Source organism: Phoenix dactylifera, unplaced genomic scaffold (assembly GCF_009389715.1).
Source record: "Phoenix dactylifera cultivar Barhee BC4 unplaced genomic scaffold, palm_55x_up_171113_PBpolish2nd_filt_p 000723F, whole genome shotgun sequence".
Classification (NCBI taxonomy): domain Eukaryota; kingdom Viridiplantae; phylum Streptophyta; class Magnoliopsida; order Arecales; family Arecaceae; genus Phoenix; species Phoenix dactylifera.
Window position 1 is genome coordinate 175098 of NW_024068101.1, and position 17806 is coordinate 192903.

Genomic DNA, 17806 nt, shown 5'->3' on the forward strand with positions numbered 1-17806 from the left:
TTATATTATTTCTAAGTCTCTTTTTTCTTTTTTTTTTCTTTTTCATTTTGTTTGTAATGTGCCATTTAGGTGTCTTCTCCTACTGACGAATTTATCAATGAAGGTTTTGTGAGGAGGATCCTTGATACTGTTGAGTCTTATATTACTCAGGTAGCATTTTAGTACTGTTACATGTTTCTTTTATATCTTATTAAATTGATGAACCAAAGATTCCAAGCTTCTGACCGATGTGTTTTTTGCCACATTACAGCTTCCTAGTTCTGATTTTAAGCAATGTAGATCTCAGGAAGATGCTCGGCATTTGGATATTAAGAAGTGCTTCTCAAATGATATACCTCGGGAAAGGAAATTTGATTCTTTACCAAGTAAATTAAATGAGGAGACTGGAAATGTTTATGCTACTGGAAAAGGACTTAAGAATATAGTCCCACCGAAAGTTTGCTCTAAAGCAAAACACAAGAATTTGCTCTCAGCTACTTCTTTAATATCAACAGAGTTGCTTCATGAGAATTCTGCTATTTATGAGAGCACAAGTTTATCTCCTGAATTTGCTAATCCTGCCGGGGGAAATGAGCAATTGTCTTCATGTGATTCTGTTAGCACGAAACCATCATTTCCAGATTCACAAATTTTGTCCGGTGAAGATGAGCTTAGAGATTGCAACCCTCTCCTGACAAACCAGAGAGATAATACCAATATAAGAATTTCCACCGAGCCAACTGAAGCTTCAAAAACAAATGTAGAATGCTGTATGGATTCAATGGTATGACATTTGCTCTTTGCATATGTCCAGAGCTCAATAGTTTATCTTGTTGTTCGTGTCCTGATTTTATGATGCTGTAAAGGAAATTGGCGGTTCAAGGGAAATGCTTGTTGGACACCGGATCAGAGTATGGTCTCCAATTGATATGTGGTGAGAATATAAAATAACTGAAAATAAATGAATTCCACATTAAATTCATGCATATTTAATCAACCTCCTAACATCTCTAACATCACTTCCTGCAGTTATAATTCTGGAATGATTGATTCATATGATTCTCAAAACAGTAACCACAAGGTAATGAGTGAACTGAATTTGCACTTTCTAATTTGCACAGTACATTGCTGTATTCACTAGTGATCATGCTTTAGTCTACCAAATATAGGGATCTAGTTCTAGGATTGTAGTGAAAGTGACAGCCAGGTAGTGTTTTCTAATTTTTTTTTTTTGGTTTTTCTATATGTTCTCCCTGCTAACTATTTGATTTACCAGGAGAAAACGCTTGCATCTCATTCTGCTTACCTCCATATTTGCGCTAACTTGAGGCATCAAAATATTCCAAATTTAGTTTAGAGTCTTTAGACTAATTTGCTTTCATTCTTCTTGGAATTTTGTGTTGGTAAAAATGGGCTCAGATGAAAATTTATCCTCCTCAAGCCTTAAAACATCTTTATATATGATATCTTTGTAGATTATATGCAATGTTATAATCTGACAGTACAGAAGACATCAACCATTTATTAGCAGGGCAAGAAGTCCTGCATTTGTGTATGGCAAGAAGTCCTGCATTGATGAGTTGCTGAAAAGGGGCTAGGAAGGCAGTATTATGTAGGCTGTCTCTTGGCAGATCTGTTATGAACTGTGTGAAGCATTTTATTGCCAAAATTGAAATGTTGATTCTGTAATAATTTACTTCTTATAGTTGAGCTTTGTTATTGGGCCTTGCATTGTAAGTGATAGGAGGAGACTAGGTTTTTCCAGTTGGTCACTTAGACCTCAATAGACTATGCAACTTCTCTTTAAATGTCCATTAGTTTATTGATCAAAATTTCACTGTGCTTCAGTGTTGCAGCTGACTACATGGCTTCTCGTTCCCCCCAATGATATTGATTTGGCCTCTCTCAAATGAAGGACATGTAATTTGTTGGATTAGATTGTCCAGTCTAGCCATCTCTGTATGCCTGTAGAAATCTAAATGGCCGTGACTTGTAAGATAATTTCACTTAGATCTAGGCCTGCTTCTCTTGTGACAACTGATGCAACTTTATTTATTTCTGGATTTTACTCTTGTATATCAGTCTTAATGAAGTTCAATTCATTTCACTTATTTTGTCATGTCTTGTTATAGACTTGCATTTTCAATGTTTATGTAGCAAAAGTTGTGGGTTTTGTCCACCATTATTTGGAGGAAGGAACTTAAAGTAACATTGTTATTGCTTGCATAAATCTGATGGAATTGCCGTGGTCTTTAAGATTTTAATTACTGAATAGCCACATCATCAAAGAATTACACTTTCTCCTTGATTTACAATTTATTCTATTTCTTAAGAAAATATTGATATGTTAAGGTACGGTTAATTTTAAGTAAATGTTTAACTCATTTATAAAGTAATCCTGTATGAGCTGATCTGGTGTACACAATGTCTTATGCTTTCAAGATCACCTATGATAACGGGGATGTGGAACTCGTGCACTTGGAAGATGAGAGGTGGGAAGCCATTGATGATGCAACTTTGCTAGAGAAGGTCTGCCTGGAATTGTCTGCATGTTGATTTTTCTATTTGTAGCAGTTGGCTAATATGAGTCCATTGGGTTATGCAGGATACATGCAACTTTCAGCCTAGAGATTGGTGAGCAAATATAGCTCCTTTTTCCTGTATGACTATTGTTTCATATATTTCTTTTTTGTTGTTGTGTTTTTTAAGGATTTTGTCAGAGAATGAGCAGTCTTACATACCTTATGGAATGCTTGACATGTTTTTTCCTAGTTTAGGATAGTACAATTTGTTATGTACTTATCTTTGTTTAAAAGTTGATTTTGATTGTTGCTAACTAATTGTTTGAGTGACTAATGCATCCAAGCAGATACACATATAATAGTTGTCCCTGTGTAGACAAACTGGTAATAGCAGTAGTGCATCATCTTTATTTACCATTGCTATTGCCACTCCTTTCAGTAGCTTCATTGCCTGACAACTGGCCTTAGAAATTTTTTGGCATAAACTGTTGGTCCATTAACTCAGGATAATGTGAGATGTTAATTCTTTCTTAATATTCTCTAGGGCCACCTTCATTTAATTCATGTTTTTTAGCCAACCCCATCTTTAATGGATGATGCTTGCGGTGGTGGATGTATTACATCTTCATCAATGGTACTTTCTTGAATAACCTTTCAGCATCTGCATCGAAAATTTGAAATCAAGATGTCATGTTCCAGATAATTAGGGTTAATCTTCTTGGTGGCATACCCAGTTAATACCCTATAGTTGTAGCCTCCAGCTTGTACAGCTAGCGGTTGGATTTAAAAGATAACGTTCTGTCTAATTGACAATATGGATGCATTATAAAGCACGGATTGAATTGCCTCTATTCAGCAGCCTAAGGTATGGATCAACCTAGTGGAAAAATTTAATATCATCTTTACTGCAGTATTTGCATCTCACTTAATTTTAGATCTTAATTTCCATCAAAGTTGGCAGTTTGATTTGTCATTCTGTAGTGTTTTTTTTAGGAAAGGTCATAAAAAAAAAGTCATCTGATGTTGGTAAGCCTGCACCATTTCTACGAGCAACACTTTTGACTGTTTCTGTTTAATAAAGTTGTGTCTTATTTTCTATTGTAACTTTATTGATCACCTTATCTTTTTTTTTTTTTTTAATTTCAAATGTTTATAGGTCTGGTTTGTCTAGCAGTAGCCTTGAGGATGTGACTTGTGTTATTCGAGATGATGCTAATGAAGAAAGACCAACCACTCAGGGTGAAAGAACAGGAAATTCAGACAGAATAGCCTCCTCTTCTACTGGTAATGCACCATTTAGCTTATCTTGTTAGTTCATTTATTAAAAAGGTTTCCAACAGTAAATGGTACATTTTTCATGTGAGGTTGATGGACCTATATTTTAAGCACATTTTTTGTTCATTCCTTTGGTAAAAGTTAGCTTATTCATCTTAACTAGATTGATGATTAGGGTGATATTTGACCAGGAATGAGGTTTGCCTAGGAGACAAGATTTTACAAAGTCAAAATTATTTTGACTTTTGAGAAATATATCCATTTCAAAGTTTCCATAGTTACTGTCTGCCTGCCTGTCTGTCCATCTTCATTTGTTTTTATATTTTATGCAATGATTCCTACGGTCGCAAAGGCCTCCACAAGGAAGGCCTATGGGGGAAAGACTGCTTGTCTGTCTGTTTCTGTTTTCTTTTGTTTTTTATTTTTTATGAGATGACTCCTATAGTCACTAGGGCTTCTGTGAAGAAGGTCCATGGGCAAAAGAAATAGTGCTTATGTGGTTCATGCCCCACTTGGAATTGAAGGCTTTGTTGAACTGGTGGAGAATAGGGTATTTGCTTGCTAGAAGCAATTTAAGAGACAACCTTAGCTCATCATGTGCCCTATGTGCAGGGAGGATGGTAAATACAGTGAATCTTTGGTTTTACAATATGAGGAGAGCCTATGAATATCTGAAATTACTTTTTTGATTTGGTGTATTTATTTTGGTTTCCTGACGCATGTAATTTAGAATATCTTTGTTAGTATAAAAGGTCGTGAGGGTAAAGAGTTGAGATGGAAAAAGTAGTGGTAGATGCTGTTTGCCTATTTGGAGAAAATGATGTCAAAGTTTTGAAGAAATATGTTTTATTTAAACTGCTAATTTGATATAAAAAAATCAGCCTACTGAAAGAGTATCATGTAGAGCATACTGTCACAATTCAGGACCTCATCCAAAAAGGCTAGCCGGAAGGTATTATTTTGATTCCTTAGTCCTGTATAAGTACCTAAGATCTTCTCGACGAATAACTGATGTGGGACTAAACACACGCCCGCACTGAGTCCTTACACATACTCACAAATAGGCACTTAATCCTCCTCTGAAATTGAGTACTTGCAGGGGTTGGCAAAGGGAAGAGCAAAAGACCAGTGCCAGCAGTTGCAGTAAAGAAGAACGCTGTATCAGATGTTGTGGATGAAAGCATTTGCATTGTAAGTCTTGTAGACTGGTACCTTCCATGGATTACCTTTTCTCCAGTCTGTCCCTCTTATAGGTTGATGCTGAACTTTCTCTACTCGCAGGCCCGGAGGACTCGAGCACGAAGAGCAGTCATGCAATAGTTTGTTTTTCTTGTAAGTGGTGATAGAATATTCACCGTTCCAATGTATGTAATTCATTCTCTTTGGACTGGTATATGCATGTATCTCAGTGCATAACTTTTGATGCATAGCGTGAAAGCATTCGCCAGTTCTCTTGGCTTGCATAGTCTGTTTGTTGTAGATAAAATTTATCAGTTGCCAGGGAAATCATGTGCAAACATGATCAAAGATTTTTCTGGGATACCTGAAAGCATTTTGCATGCTTTTCCATTTGATATATAGAATTGCAAGAAAAATTCCTGTTTGGATATATGATATCTCAAGTTGGTGACTTCTGGGCTTTCAAGTACGACCATGTAACTCCTCATGGTCCTTTAGCCAGTCACCACAGCCCCATAATATCCCACCATTAATCAGTTTAGTGCTGCTGTTGGCTAGAGTTTCTTATTCCTTAAAGGCAATGGTATATGACGACATGGATGATACTACTCATAAAGTTCTTTCATATCGCAAAATCTATTCAAACTTATCCGAGGAACAACCCTTGTTGGTAATTTGAATAGCAGGGAAGATACGCTTTGTGCTGCTGTGCCAAATGCCTCAGCTACGGTGTACTAGTTGGGACGGTAAAACAATCTGGCTGCTTGCGTATGAAATATCGTTGTAATGTGTAGAATCTTCAGCGGACTAGAAGAGGTTTAAGTTCCATTTGTGCAAGGATGGTCAGCTCATCCACAAAGAGGGCATGCATCAGCTGTTCCTAGGATATTTTTCTTGTGGATTATTGGAAGATCCAAAGCATTTTCCTGGAACTTATTGCATCAATCCAAACAAAATCGTTCTTATTAAGTTTCATTTCCGTAAGATACATATGCGATGTGGTCTCCTACTCTCGTTGGTTGGTATTTATTTTAAACAAATAGAAGGGAAAATGAACCGAGGAGTTCATTCTTCTGAGGACGGCAGAGAGAGCTATTTCCTCCACAGCTTGAGCTCGCTCAGCAATGGCTAGTCTATCTTTCTTCGGTTAAAAATACGGCCCAAGCTACTGCGAGACAACTTTGAACATATTTTGCGAAGCTTGGCTGGGCCTCAACAACCAACCTTTCGACATAACGGGGTAAGGTTGGGTCACCTCCACTAGTAGGCTTGGCTTGGCTCCTCTGCACCTGCAGTTGCTAATTTTCTGTATTTTGGATTAAATTGTTTCATCCTTTGGGGTAGGATATTTTACCCTATAACAAAAGGAAAACTTGGTCCTCTTTACACTTTTTAAATGCCTATTTTGCTTTTGGATTAGAATTAATTTTCCAGAGTCTTGAGCAAGAGTAGCTAAAGCAGGCAGGCTAAAGAGGTTGCTTGACTTGCTGTTTTGACTGATATATGATGTCAAAGATTGAATCTCCATGGGTTCTCCTTACAATCTCAAGGTGATCAGCGGATGATTCCTTAGAGGATGATTGGCTTGCTGACTAGTTGATCGGCAAACGGAGGAATGAGAAAGATGTTATGAAATATAATATGATTCTACTTCTGCTGCCCCAATAAATAATCAAATTTATGTGAAAACAAGAAATGAATTTATATATGTCAAAAATCTTATATTTACAATTTATAGAAAAGAAGAATAATTCTCTTGACATAAAAAAAAACATAGAAACCATACTCTATTCATGATGTAAAATTGCATTGTGTTACATAATCATTATACATCATATACAGACAATTTTATTTTGGACCAGATCTCAAATAGTATTAAGGAATGTAATGTATCTACACTAGTCATAGTAATATGTGGAAACGAATATAACGCATGCATGGTCATTGAGTTTTTAGATGTGGAAAAAATATCTTGAAATATAGCCCGCACCATATTAGTTGAAATCTTGATTTGATTTGGATATTGATCGTAGGCATCATCACATGATGGAGTGCATGGATGTACAGAACTACATGCACCGAAATCTCGGGCAAAGATAAACATCAAGTTTTTTAATGAAACAAGATGAAACCTGATCCAGGTTACATAAATTATTGTGAATTTATACAATACGAATCGATTTGTAACACATTACTGTATAATTCAAAAGTTTAATTATAATTACAAGGCCAGCTTATTGATGCATTCCTCTTGTTTTACATTAAGAAGTATGTTAAATTCCATCTTTACCATTGTAACACCAATTACAGGTCATCATCAATATGTTTGCTCCATTTTTGCTAGAACATTTTTTTTATTTGTTCAAAAACATTTAAGATACGAACTTAATTTTTTTTAAAAAAGAGGGCACACATCTGACTCACCGATCAAATACATCCATCATATTATCAATCACCCCATATTCCACATGCCAAATTGCCAAGCTAGCAATCACACACTGGACGGTCCTGATTATTCAACTCCCGGAGATGATGTAACGGTAGCACTTACAAAAGTGGCGGGTTCCTGCAAAATTCGTCCAGAGGCCCCAAACTACCCCCGCCTAAACAAGCTAATCCCATCTCTCTATAGCCTACTCGCCCGCGCCTCCTGGGGGTAATTTCGTAATTCATTACATCGAGAGGAGGTCGGCGAAACCGCATTCTTCTCTTTTATTCGAAGTTGGGCGCCACCGCTGCCTACTTCATTTCCCTCCTCTCCTCGCTTCGGGTCGCCTTCTTCGACGAATCTCCAGCGAATTAAGGTTTCGCAATCCTAATTTTGGGCTTTGGAATCGTACTACCGAGCTCTTCGATCCGAGATCTGAAGGTTTAGAGCTCGTTTTCGGGGTGATTTCCAATGTCGGCAGCTAAAGTTAGCGGCAAGAGAAGGGGATCGGGCTCCGAATCGCTTAGATCCAAGAAGAAAAACGAGCTAGAAGACGTTGATTTCGACCAAGATCTCGATCTCTCCAGGTCCGATCTCGTACTTCTCATGCTTATTTTTTTCTTCTTTTTTTGTTTTTTTCAACTATAGAGCTGAATCCTTGGAGGGTTGTGATAGCAATCGTTTTGGTTTATTTATGACTTCAGTGATATCAAAGAGATTCTCACGGCATTGCAGCAGATCAGAGAGAAAGCCCAGAAGGATGGGCAGAAGAAGAACGAGGAGACGATTGGGAGGTAACCATTGCTGTCTTGATGAGATCTGAGGCTTTTCATTGTATTTCAATGAAAAAATTGTGTTATTGTCAGATTTTATTTCTGAAATTACGTATTTATTCGTGATCATTTCTATTTTAAATGTTTACTTGGGATCTGAGTGCAGAGCTATCTGGGTCATGTGATTTGCATCTTATTGGGCAGCTATACCTTGGCATTAGTAAAATTTGCTGAATATAGTGAAAACTATTAGATTTTGGTTCACTTCATTGGATTCAGTTTGAAGTTTTCGTCAGTTCTGTTTAATTACATAAAGATGGCTGGAGATTGTAATGCTAGATTATCTGAATAATTACGTGCAATAATATAGACTGACTACACGATAAATGTATATACCTTGTTGGACTAGGAAGACAAGAAAAGGTGGCACTTAGCATTATCTTTTACCTCTTTTTGATGGTAAAGTCAGAAAGTGGTTGGATGTGCTGTTAGCTACCGGGTTAAAAAGAAGCTGCAGAGTCTATGCTAGCCAAACAAAATAGACAATTCTGGTTAACTTTGATTTCTTTTGCTTGATTTATCTATTATGTGTGCCCAAAAACTAGATATTTGAGTGATGTGTTGAAAGAAATAGTTAAAACTGCTTACATCTTGAGCTATTAAATTAGATTGCAGGAAAAGAAACTGGTTGCATCTGAACTGCAATTTAGTGATTTTATGGCTTAATTCTGTATGTCAATAATAACTATTTCTAATCATTTACATGTCACTAATATTTCTTTTCAAACAGTGTAGCTTCGGAGATTCGATCTATCATTGATGATGAAAAGATGAAAATTGAGAAGGACAGGTAAGAAAGAAGCACTTTACACATATTCTTTAGCGTTACTTTTGAAAATTATTAGTTTTACGATGTCTTTTGTCCGGATAACTGTAGATCAATGATAATGCGATTCTTGAAGTATGCCGAAGTGTGCTGTTATGGGCATGTTAGTATAGTTTTTGGTGCATGCCTTATTTACTTGATAATGACTCTTTGCTTAACTGCTATAATATGCACAAGTTACACATTTTGATCGTACTGATTTGCTTTTTCCATGAGAGCAGGCATGGTATTCTGAAGGCTCTTTCAAAGATTTCTAAAGAGGTGCTTAAACAATAGTTTGATCAACTATAACATGGATATTAGAAGATTATTTTCAGGAATGATGCCGTTAAGCTTTAGTTAGCAATGATCTACTAACATGCAAGAAATGCAGTGTGAGAGCTCTCTGAAGAATGAATATGCCAAGTTTCAAGCAGCTTATGAGAACTTTTGCAAGGAAAAAGTGGCACATATGCAGAATTTGAAAGGCAAGTACAAATTCTTCCGTTCAAATATGCATAACTTCTATGTTTGCTATCAGCACTTTATCACTTTGTCTTGAACACTCCCAGCAAATGAAATGCTCATGCGACCTTTCATTGTCTGTCTATTATGCCAAATATTTTAACCACCAAATATGCAGTAGTCTGCATTTATCAGGAGGTAAGAAAAGTGGTGACATCAAAAGCATTACAAGGCATAAAGTCAAAGCATCTGATACAACGCTTGTCATTTTCTGCTAAATGACTCTGCCAATGCAGTCGAATCCCCTCATTGATGAGGCACTTGAACCTCTTTCATTGTGATGTGGATTATTAGATTAACTATATTTGGAGTGTGTGCAACATTATTCTCTGGCCAACTGTGTCTGGATCTGCTGGTTGGCACCCCTCTCCTCAGCAGACGCAGTGGGGAGAGGTCCCAGTTTCAAATCTGAATGGTGGCATTCTCACTGTATTTCTCCCAAAAAGAAAAAAAAAATCTGAAAGCTTCCATTGAACACTTTTGGAAGTTCTATGCAAACTTCAATATTCTCGTTAGCAAATGAACAACTATTACGATGTTGTCCTTTTCAAAGTTTTGTCTCTTGCAAAAGAGTAGAAAGTGTTCCATGGAAAAAGTGTTCTGTAAACCCAAGGAGAAGCTTTTGGCAGAGAACGATTGGCTTTTTGCTGTCTCCTTTGTTTTCATTATCAGAATTTTGCTTTTGGATCCTGTAGCTTCCCTGACCTTCATTTGGAGGCACTGTTGTCTCTCTTTCAGTAAATGGTGGCCTCTGCCCTCCTTTCCCTCAAAAAAAAAAAAAAAGAAAAAAGAAAAAATAATGGGAACACCTATAGTTCTAAATCCATTAGACTATAAAATTGCCTATTAACTTTGAAGATAAAATTCTTTTAAAGTTAAAACCTTATAGCTTAATAAACGTACCTTTTGTAAGCCCCAGAGCTCTCCGAGGACATATTTGTCTGTCCCATAATAGGACACATATCACTCTCATCTATGTTAATCTTCTACAATTACTTTAATCTGTTTTTTGAATTTTCATGCATCTTTGGGGATCCATGCAGTCCTCAAGTATTGAATCAAAATGACATCAGTAAAATGATATGCTTGCCTTCAAAATGAGTTGGTATTTGTCTCCTGATCCTGTTTTCTGTAAGAGGCAGTACCTTTCTTGACAGAAATCTAGCAACAAAGTTAAGATATTATATTGTGGTGCCTGGAATTATTATTATTATCATTATTATTTTAGCAATGCATTATCTACCATCTGATGTGTTGGTTAAGATTTCTCTCTCTCCCTGATCATTCAATAAAACTCAAGTTACATACCTGTCTTCTATTTCAAAGTCTTATTAGTTTGGTGTATTCTGCAGAATTATTTTCCAAATATGAAGATGAAAAGGATAAACTATATGCCCGTTACGAACAACAGCGTGAGTAAAACAGTGTTTGTTTCCAGTTACTTGGAATCCATCCATTCCTACTTTCAGCAGATGTTCAATGCTTTATATTTCTTCTCGAGTTTTCAGGGAAGAAGGAAAAAGCTAATCTGTCAGAACTTGAGAAGGCCTGTGCTCAGAAGATTGCCAGAGCAGAAGAATCTCTAAAAAGGAAGAAGCAGGTATATGAATGAGGGATGTTTAAGTTAGCAGACTGTCATTTATGATTTTTAACTGTTCTCTAATTGTTTTATCTGCTTTTATTTGCAAAATTATCTTGATGTATTATAATTTTCATCCTAAGAGTGAGCCATGGTGCAATAGTAAGGTTGTTTTATTATGACCTGGAGTTTGTAACATAGCCTTTCTACATGTAGGAGTAAGGCTGCAATACATTTGACCCCTCCCAGACCCTGTAATGGCCGGAGTCTCGTGCATTGCGCCGTTGTTTTTATCATAACTTTTGCCCCAAGATCTGCATTGTTATACCACTTTTTTTATACATTATGCCTAGGTGTTTAACAGTCACTTGTGCATGCTATACAAGATATATGAATGTGGTTTCTATATAAAGCTTGTGTATAAAGATATATCAATTTGAAAGAGAAAAAAAAATGCGAAAAGATTTAACTGTACATTTTTAATCTAATATATTATTTTCAGAAAGAATCTGCCCAATATATTTGATTTTCTATTTTGGAAATATAGACGAATTGAAATGATTTCATATTCTTTTCCCTAGTGATGTAATTTCAAAGTTTATGCATGTATTCCACTTTCCCACAATCTACTTTCCAATGATGCTACTTTATGTCAATGTGATCCAGGATGACAAATCTTTCAGCATATTGCGCAAGTCTCTTGGCTCATTTCTGGAAGGCGCATCTGATGATGATTTTGGGCCTGATGAATGAGCCTTGATTACCGGTAACTGCTCTTGGATATGGGGAAGCATAAAATTCTGTATATAAACCTTATTCCCTTTGACATCATCTATCTTCTTTAACTGAAGATTTTGCCCAATTATTGGACAGTGAATTGGGATTAAAATTTGTCAATGGTTCCTAGGCCCTAGAATCTGTTTTGTTAATATAAGAAATGGGGTATCTACAGTAATCATCACATTGCCTGTTTCTAGTTTTCCAGGACCTGGACTACTGAAACACTGTTGGTAAAGCAGATGATGTTAAATCTTTTGACAAGGAGATACCGGGAATTGCACCAACCATTGACTTGTGTGAACCACAAGACATTGCACTTATCTTCAATATCTTACATGAATGATTTCATCATCTCAAGCAAAATTATTCCTGTTACCAGAAGATTATACATGTTCTCAAAGAGGTTTTCTATCATCAGTTGGCGATACATTATGGACTACTCCATTGGCTAGAACAAAGGTAATTGAATGTCAATGACTGGATAATATCTCTCATAGTTTTAAGATTTAGAGGATATGGTTTCTCAGAACAAGGTTTTAGATTTTTAAGGAAGATTTAAGTGCCAAATTAGTACTCTTTTCACTACAACTTTAATATTTTCTTTACAGAACGTGATCTTATGGTACTGTTTCTCTCTGACCAAAATATTCAACTATGCTTCTCTTGCATTTGGCTTCTGTAATGGCATGTATGTTTTCTTGAAAGTTATGCAGTGTACCTTTCTGTTGCTCACCACTGTGTTGGGCTGCATTAATCAGAGTTCACATGGTATCGTAGTTTCAGAATTATCTAAATTTTTATTTATGATTTGAGTAAATAAAAGCAAGACACTATCAGCTTTTCAAATCAACTGAACTTCAAAGAGCTCACTGAAGAAAAATCACTGGATTTAATCAAGCTTGAGAGGCCTAATGATCTGTAATAAGATACCAAGAGCTCAGATCCTATTGTGAATTGGGGTTGCCTAAGTAGTCACACCTGTCAATTTAGCTTAGAGGTTCGGGCTTCAAGTCTTGGGTGGTGCATCAGCATCTTCAAGTATTTGAACTTGGATGATCGTAATGTGTGCAGCCTTTCTTCCTTTCTCTTATAAGAAGGGCAAATTCTAATTTATCTGTCATCAGTCAGGTGAATAGTGATGCTCATAAACGACATAAATACAAATATTTGAAAAAGAAACTTTACATTCTTCCGGGATGGAGCGTCATCTAGATCGTTAGCAGTCTGAACTCCAAACCACACAGCATGGTGCACTTACATCTAAATCTAACGTGCACAACAAAATTTCAACATAATGATTTGGCTGGCTAAGAGCCCCCTAAATGACCCATTATTGATCGAGGGCTTATCAATCTGCACCATCTTTCATGCCTCACATTGCCCACATGGGAGAGGCTCAGGTTTGAAAGCTCATCGGACGAGCAGCTGGTCCGATACAGAAGGGACAGTTGGATCACCATCGTGATCCATGATCGGCGAGCTTTGAGATTGCTGATATCAGGGAGCCCCAGATACAGCTTCAAAGCACATGCCAGTTACGTATCACGATGGTAATCCAATGGTCGATAAAAGTGCTGCATCGGACCCCCAACAGACCTAAACCACTCCCATTAATCTAAAAGCATTCCACTGACTCGCTTGTATTAGGACCATCCAGTCGCGTGACATCTCAAATTTTACCAGCATGCTCCACAGAGAACATGCACCAGTAAAACTTCATCATAAGAAACAGTAAGTGTACCTGTATTGACGATAGATAGATTACAACCTGATCATGGCATGCAACATATTACGGAAATAACAAAACGAATGCCTGACATATAACTACAAAAATATCTTAAAGTTTCTGTTGCTCAAGTTCCTGCCGCAATGGACGGCTTGGCTTGTTTGATCGGCCATTTGCTGAACTCGAACCCAGTGGAGGAAAATCATCTGAACCCAATTTAAAGGGGCTGCTAGAAGCCAGCCCAGCAATTTCTACTTGCTCCTGGGCCTTCGAATTATGGCTCCAGTGGCAGTGCATATGTTTACCCAGAACTTGAGCTTCTGGAGTAATTTGCTGCTGATTTGGAGAAAGTGTGTTAGCTACTTGTTGCACTGGGGATTTTATTGGTGGATATGCAAGAGGATGAAGATTCTGCAGAGCCGGGTCAGGTGAGAACTTGTAAGGAAGCTTACTGTCATCCATCTTTCTGAACGTAATAGAAATCCTGTGCAATAGGTAATGTGATAGAAGCGGTTAGAATGGCAGTAAGTTGCAGATATAATAACTCAATCACATGAATAAACTGCATGGAAGAAACTTCAAGTATAGACACTACCTTTCAGTGGGGACAGCTGGCACACAATGCTTTGCCACATCAGCACCATTGCCATTTAAGACAAGCACAGAACTGCGAAGTGAAAAAAGATATGAAAAAAAAGCAAAATCCTATTTTAAACTGTTTAGAACCTATTATAGTTAAGCTTGTCCAGAGGTATGTGTACTACCAATAGCAGTTAACATAAGTAGCATCATAGTGATAAACAAAGGAGATAATAAGCATACCCAACAGGTAGAGGTATTGCGGTAGATCCTGAGAATTCCCCTGGTCCCATTATTTTAAGTTCTCTGCCAAATAAAATATTACACTTCGATAGCAAGGAGACAGTGCAAAAAGGCCGGAGGAAGTCATGATGATCTATGTGAGGAGGAATGCAGTCATCTTTATCATATATGTTGATGATGCAACTATCAGGGACACAAGTGGGAGGAAGGACATGCCATGCAACCATTCTCTTGATCATTGTTTTTAATAAGGGCGGCATAGGATCTACTTCCTCATCCTGTATTATGCCTGGAGGATTCCCATAATTGTCCTGCAAAGTACATAACTTGTGGTAAGAATCACATCGGCCAACATAGCTATAAAGGTGGAAATGCTGCGAGTTATGGCAAGCAATACACATACCACTGCATAGTTGTAGCAGCATCCAAATTGTATCGTTACACGCCCCTTCCCACGCATCCATTTTCGTGGTTCCGAATATGTGCGTCCTAGGGCCAAAAAATCAAAGTTTAAATAAGAGAATCAAAAGTTAATTACCCATGCAATTTTACATTAAAAATATGAAAAAAATATAAGATATAGTTCGATGCATAACTTTCCATATTTTAATACTGAAATACAAGTGACAGAACAACAAATTCCATAAAATTTAGTACATAAAATCAAGTATTGAGATTCAAATAGCAGTAGCTTGTATATTTGTTACTTATGTGTAACACAGTAACCATTCATTGCAATGTAAGTCCTGAACAAAACTTATGGTAATTGCTAATGTTCTTAACAAGTTGATCTAACAGTCTGTTAACTCTTATTTTAGATAAGTCAAAATGAAATTAATGAACAAGTTTTCCATGGAGTGTGGAAGTTATCTGATGCATGTGCATCAACAGGGCATCCTGACATAGTTTCTCCACACTCAACTGACATGCAAGTAAAAAATTTGCTGCAACTCTTCTCCCCCCTGTTACCCAACATTACACAAGAGAATAAAGATTGCACAAAACAGTGAGCGTTTTGATGGATATAACATTTCGTTCTTCCATGCACCATATGTTCTGCAAGTCTGGGCAGAAGGATAACATATTGATGATAGCATCCTTAAAAATGAAAATGAATTTCAGAAAAAGAGCTTTGATTACATTCTATATCAGTCAGAATATTTGCAAGGAATAAAGATAGTTAACACTAGAAACTGTCAATGGCAGCTCTAAAGCTACTTAAATACCAGAACCAGTCAATGTCAGTGAAGTGTTTTTTCAAGAAAGTATTGAACTCGTGATTGATAAATGAACATCAGGTGTATGTCCGTCATCCTTCATGCAGTAAATGAGCAAAGCGGGGAGAGAATATTATACTGTTTACCATGGGATGTTAATTCCCCTCAATGGTGCAGTCTAGTTAATAAACGGGACCACAATTTTAATCAAGGTGATCAAAAGAGTCTGGCTATAAATATATAAGGACAGGAGATCACCCCAGATCACAAAGGATTTCTTTTACAGGCTTCAAAAAAAAAATGTTTCATCAAATAAACCATATATCAAATCTTCAGAGAAGGTTGTATAAAAGCTTTTGAATGATCTCTTCAGAGACATCTGACAGAGAACAAAAAAAAAGGAAGACTTTGAATAAATCTCTTGTTGAATTTCTTTTTTCATCACTCCAACTTTTATCCTATAACTAAAAAGCTTATAACATTAATATATTGAACATATTTTCTAACTGGTAGTTCACATGCAAGATAAAGGCCTTGATTACATCTCATGCTACTGTTCTCTTCGTGCCAGCAAGAAGCTTATATATTGAGAGCTCTTAACATTAAAGTTAACAAAATTCCCAAGTGGCAGTCTGCATACAGGATATTTATTTATCAAAGAGTTTATGATTGTTCTACACTATGCCATGATTTTTTCCTATAATAGCACAATTTTGCCTCAATCTACACTTTCCATGTAATTAAAAAAATTTCTATACTACAACAGCAAATTTTTGCATTGATCTATGCATATCAGAACCATAACTAGATTTGCACGTAGCACAAAATCAAGATTATATTTTATAACGATAAAGCAAAAAACATTTTCATGGCGATTCTAGTATGACACAATGCAGTGCAAGAACATAAAAAACTCTTGGCAATTGGCATAGCAGTAACCAGCGCCTGTATGTTCTTATCACCACAAATAAAAGTGCAAGAAGGGTAACCAAGATCATACTTCTGAGTTGCCGATTCCTCCCCTTCTCCTGAACATCGTAGACGCAAGCCACAATCCTCTTCTGCTCCGCTGCACTAAAAACTCCAGTATGAAGCTCGAGCCCCTCGAGCACATTGATCCACCGGCCATCGACCCTCTCCATGTGCTTGAAGTCCTTCTTCCTCCCTACCATCGAGAACCTTATCGCCTCCCTCTGATCCCTCGACAACGGAGTCCCTCCACTGGCCCTAGCCTTCTCCGCCGCCCCCGCCAAATCATCTCCATCTCCTTCCTCCAGCGACCTCGAACTCGAATTGTTGAATTGCCGGTTGTGCTGCCCAGGCGTCCGGGCCCAATCGGAAGCCGGCGAGCTCCCGGTCGACCTCGCCGACGAAGAGTTGGATCGATACCCGCCATTAATCGAAGCAGGGGATCTTCCTTTTCCGCCACGCCTGATCGAAACCTTATCAAGTTTTCCTGAAAGATAAAGGCAAGATTTGTGATCTTGGATCCAACAAAGAAAAAAAAAAAGAATCGCAAGAGGTGGAAGATTTCGCAACTGGATCAAAATAGACATGAAAATTAGAAATTAATCCCTAACATGGGAGAGAATTTTGAACAACTAACCGTCAAGGTTGTCGACGGCGGGAGGGGATGCGCCTTCAGCCATGGCGCCGCTCGGGAAGAAGAGTAGAATCGGTTCAACAGAGAGATTGGGTTATGGAGTTTGTGAGGCTTCGGAATTAGGGTTTTGTAATTTATGCAGGAAAGGGGAGAGCGAGAGAGAGAGAGTTTCTGAGTTTCGGAATAAGGGTTTTGCACTTTATAGAAGAAAGGAGAGAGAGAGAGAGTAGATTAGCTGTTGGAGTTGGACGCGGATTGGGATTAGCAGCGCTTTATGCGCTTTCCGGTTGTCCGACGTGGCAAAGGCCGCCAAAGCGGTAGCGACGGATCTCGCCTCGGGAGATGGGCTGGTGGGGGCCCACTAGATTGGTCAAGAGGAGAGCTTTTAACATGTTGGATTTATTTATTTATTAAGAACATGGAGGGAAAACCCAGTAGGATTCATGATCTTGCGGCCTTATAAAGTCTGCGTTGTTGTTGTTGTCTCATACCTTCCTGTTTTCAGGCCAACCAATACTCCACATCAAGAGCCA

The 17806-nt window shown here is 37.5% G+C and overlaps 3 protein-coding genes across 3 annotated transcripts in view; 2 read left to right on the forward strand and 1 right to left on the reverse strand.

The window, feature by feature from the left end:
* LOC103704389 (sister chromatid cohesion protein PDS5 homolog A) overlaps nucleotides 1–5383 on the forward strand; it is a 37555-nt gene extending 32172 nt beyond the window's left edge. The window contains exons 23-31 of the mRNA XM_008787655.3: nucleotides 70–150; nucleotides 251–763; nucleotides 846–913; nucleotides 1009–1060; nucleotides 2422–2508; nucleotides 2585–2613; nucleotides 3658–3785; nucleotides 4876–4967; nucleotides 5058–5383. Of these exons, the coding sequence (XP_008785877.2) occupies nucleotides 70–150; nucleotides 251–763; nucleotides 846–913; nucleotides 1009–1060; nucleotides 2422–2508; nucleotides 2585–2613; nucleotides 3658–3785; nucleotides 4876–4967; nucleotides 5058–5096 (1089 nt within the window). The 3' untranslated portion in view covers nucleotides 5097–5383. The remainder of the gene's footprint in view (nucleotides 1–69; nucleotides 151–250; nucleotides 764–845; nucleotides 914–1008; nucleotides 1061–2421; nucleotides 2509–2584; nucleotides 2614–3657; nucleotides 3786–4875; nucleotides 4968–5057) is intronic.
* Nucleotides 5384–7703: 2320 nt separating this feature from the next.
* On the forward strand, nucleotides 7704–12166 carry LOC103704434. Its single transcript, XM_039120153.1, has 8 exons — nucleotides 7704–7970; nucleotides 8088–8177; nucleotides 8947–9006; nucleotides 9264–9303; nucleotides 9416–9509; nucleotides 10899–10958; nucleotides 11055–11146; nucleotides 11792–12166. The coding sequence occupies exons 1-8, from the start codon at nucleotides 7855–7857 to the stop codon at nucleotides 11876–11878; spliced, it is 639 nt and encodes a 212-aa protein (XP_038976081.1). The 5' UTR covers nucleotides 7704–7854; the 3' UTR covers nucleotides 11879–12166.
* A 1460-nt stretch (nucleotides 12167–13626) lies between these two features.
* On the reverse strand, nucleotides 13627–17489 carry LOC120107007 (RNA demethylase ALKBH9B-like). The gene is made up of 6 exons (XM_039120150.1): nucleotides 17277–17489; nucleotides 16671–17126; nucleotides 14857–14942; nucleotides 14454–14764; nucleotides 14227–14298; nucleotides 13627–14115 (listed from the first exon to the last, which is right to left on the reverse strand). Exons 1-6 carry the CDS (start codon nucleotides 17317–17319, stop codon nucleotides 13743–13745), a joined length of 1341 nt encoding a protein of 446 aa, XP_038976078.1. The 5' UTR covers nucleotides 17320–17489; the 3' UTR covers nucleotides 13627–13742.
* Between the last annotated feature and the right edge of the window lie 317 nt (nucleotides 17490–17806).

Excerpts from the sequence above, each read along its gene's own strand:
- LOC103704434 (XM_039120153.1), top strand. The coding sequence starts at position 7,855 with ATGTCGGCAGCTAAAGTTAGCGGCAAGAGAAGGGGATCGGGCTCCGAA. Across the intron at positions 9,007-9,263 it reads ATGAAAATTGAGAAGGACAG|GCATGGTATTCTGAAGGCTC; the intron begins GTAAGAAAGAAG and ends CCATGAGAGCAG. Across the intron at positions 9,510-10,898 it reads ACATATGCAGAATTTGAAAG|AATTATTTTCCAAATATGAA; the intron begins GCAAGTACAAAT and ends TGTATTCTGCAG.
- LOC120107007 (XM_039120150.1), bottom strand. The coding sequence starts at position 17,319 with ATGGCTGAAGGCGCATCCCCTCCCGCCGTCGACAACCTTGACG. Across the intron at positions 14,943-16,670 it reads GAGGAATCGGCAACTCAGAA|GACGCACATATTCGGAACCA; the intron begins GTATGATCTTGG and ends TTTTGGCCCTAG. Across the intron at positions 14,765-14,856 it reads GCTGCTACAACTATGCAGTG|GACAATTATGGGAATCCTCC; the intron begins GTATGTGTATTG and ends TGTACTTTGCAG.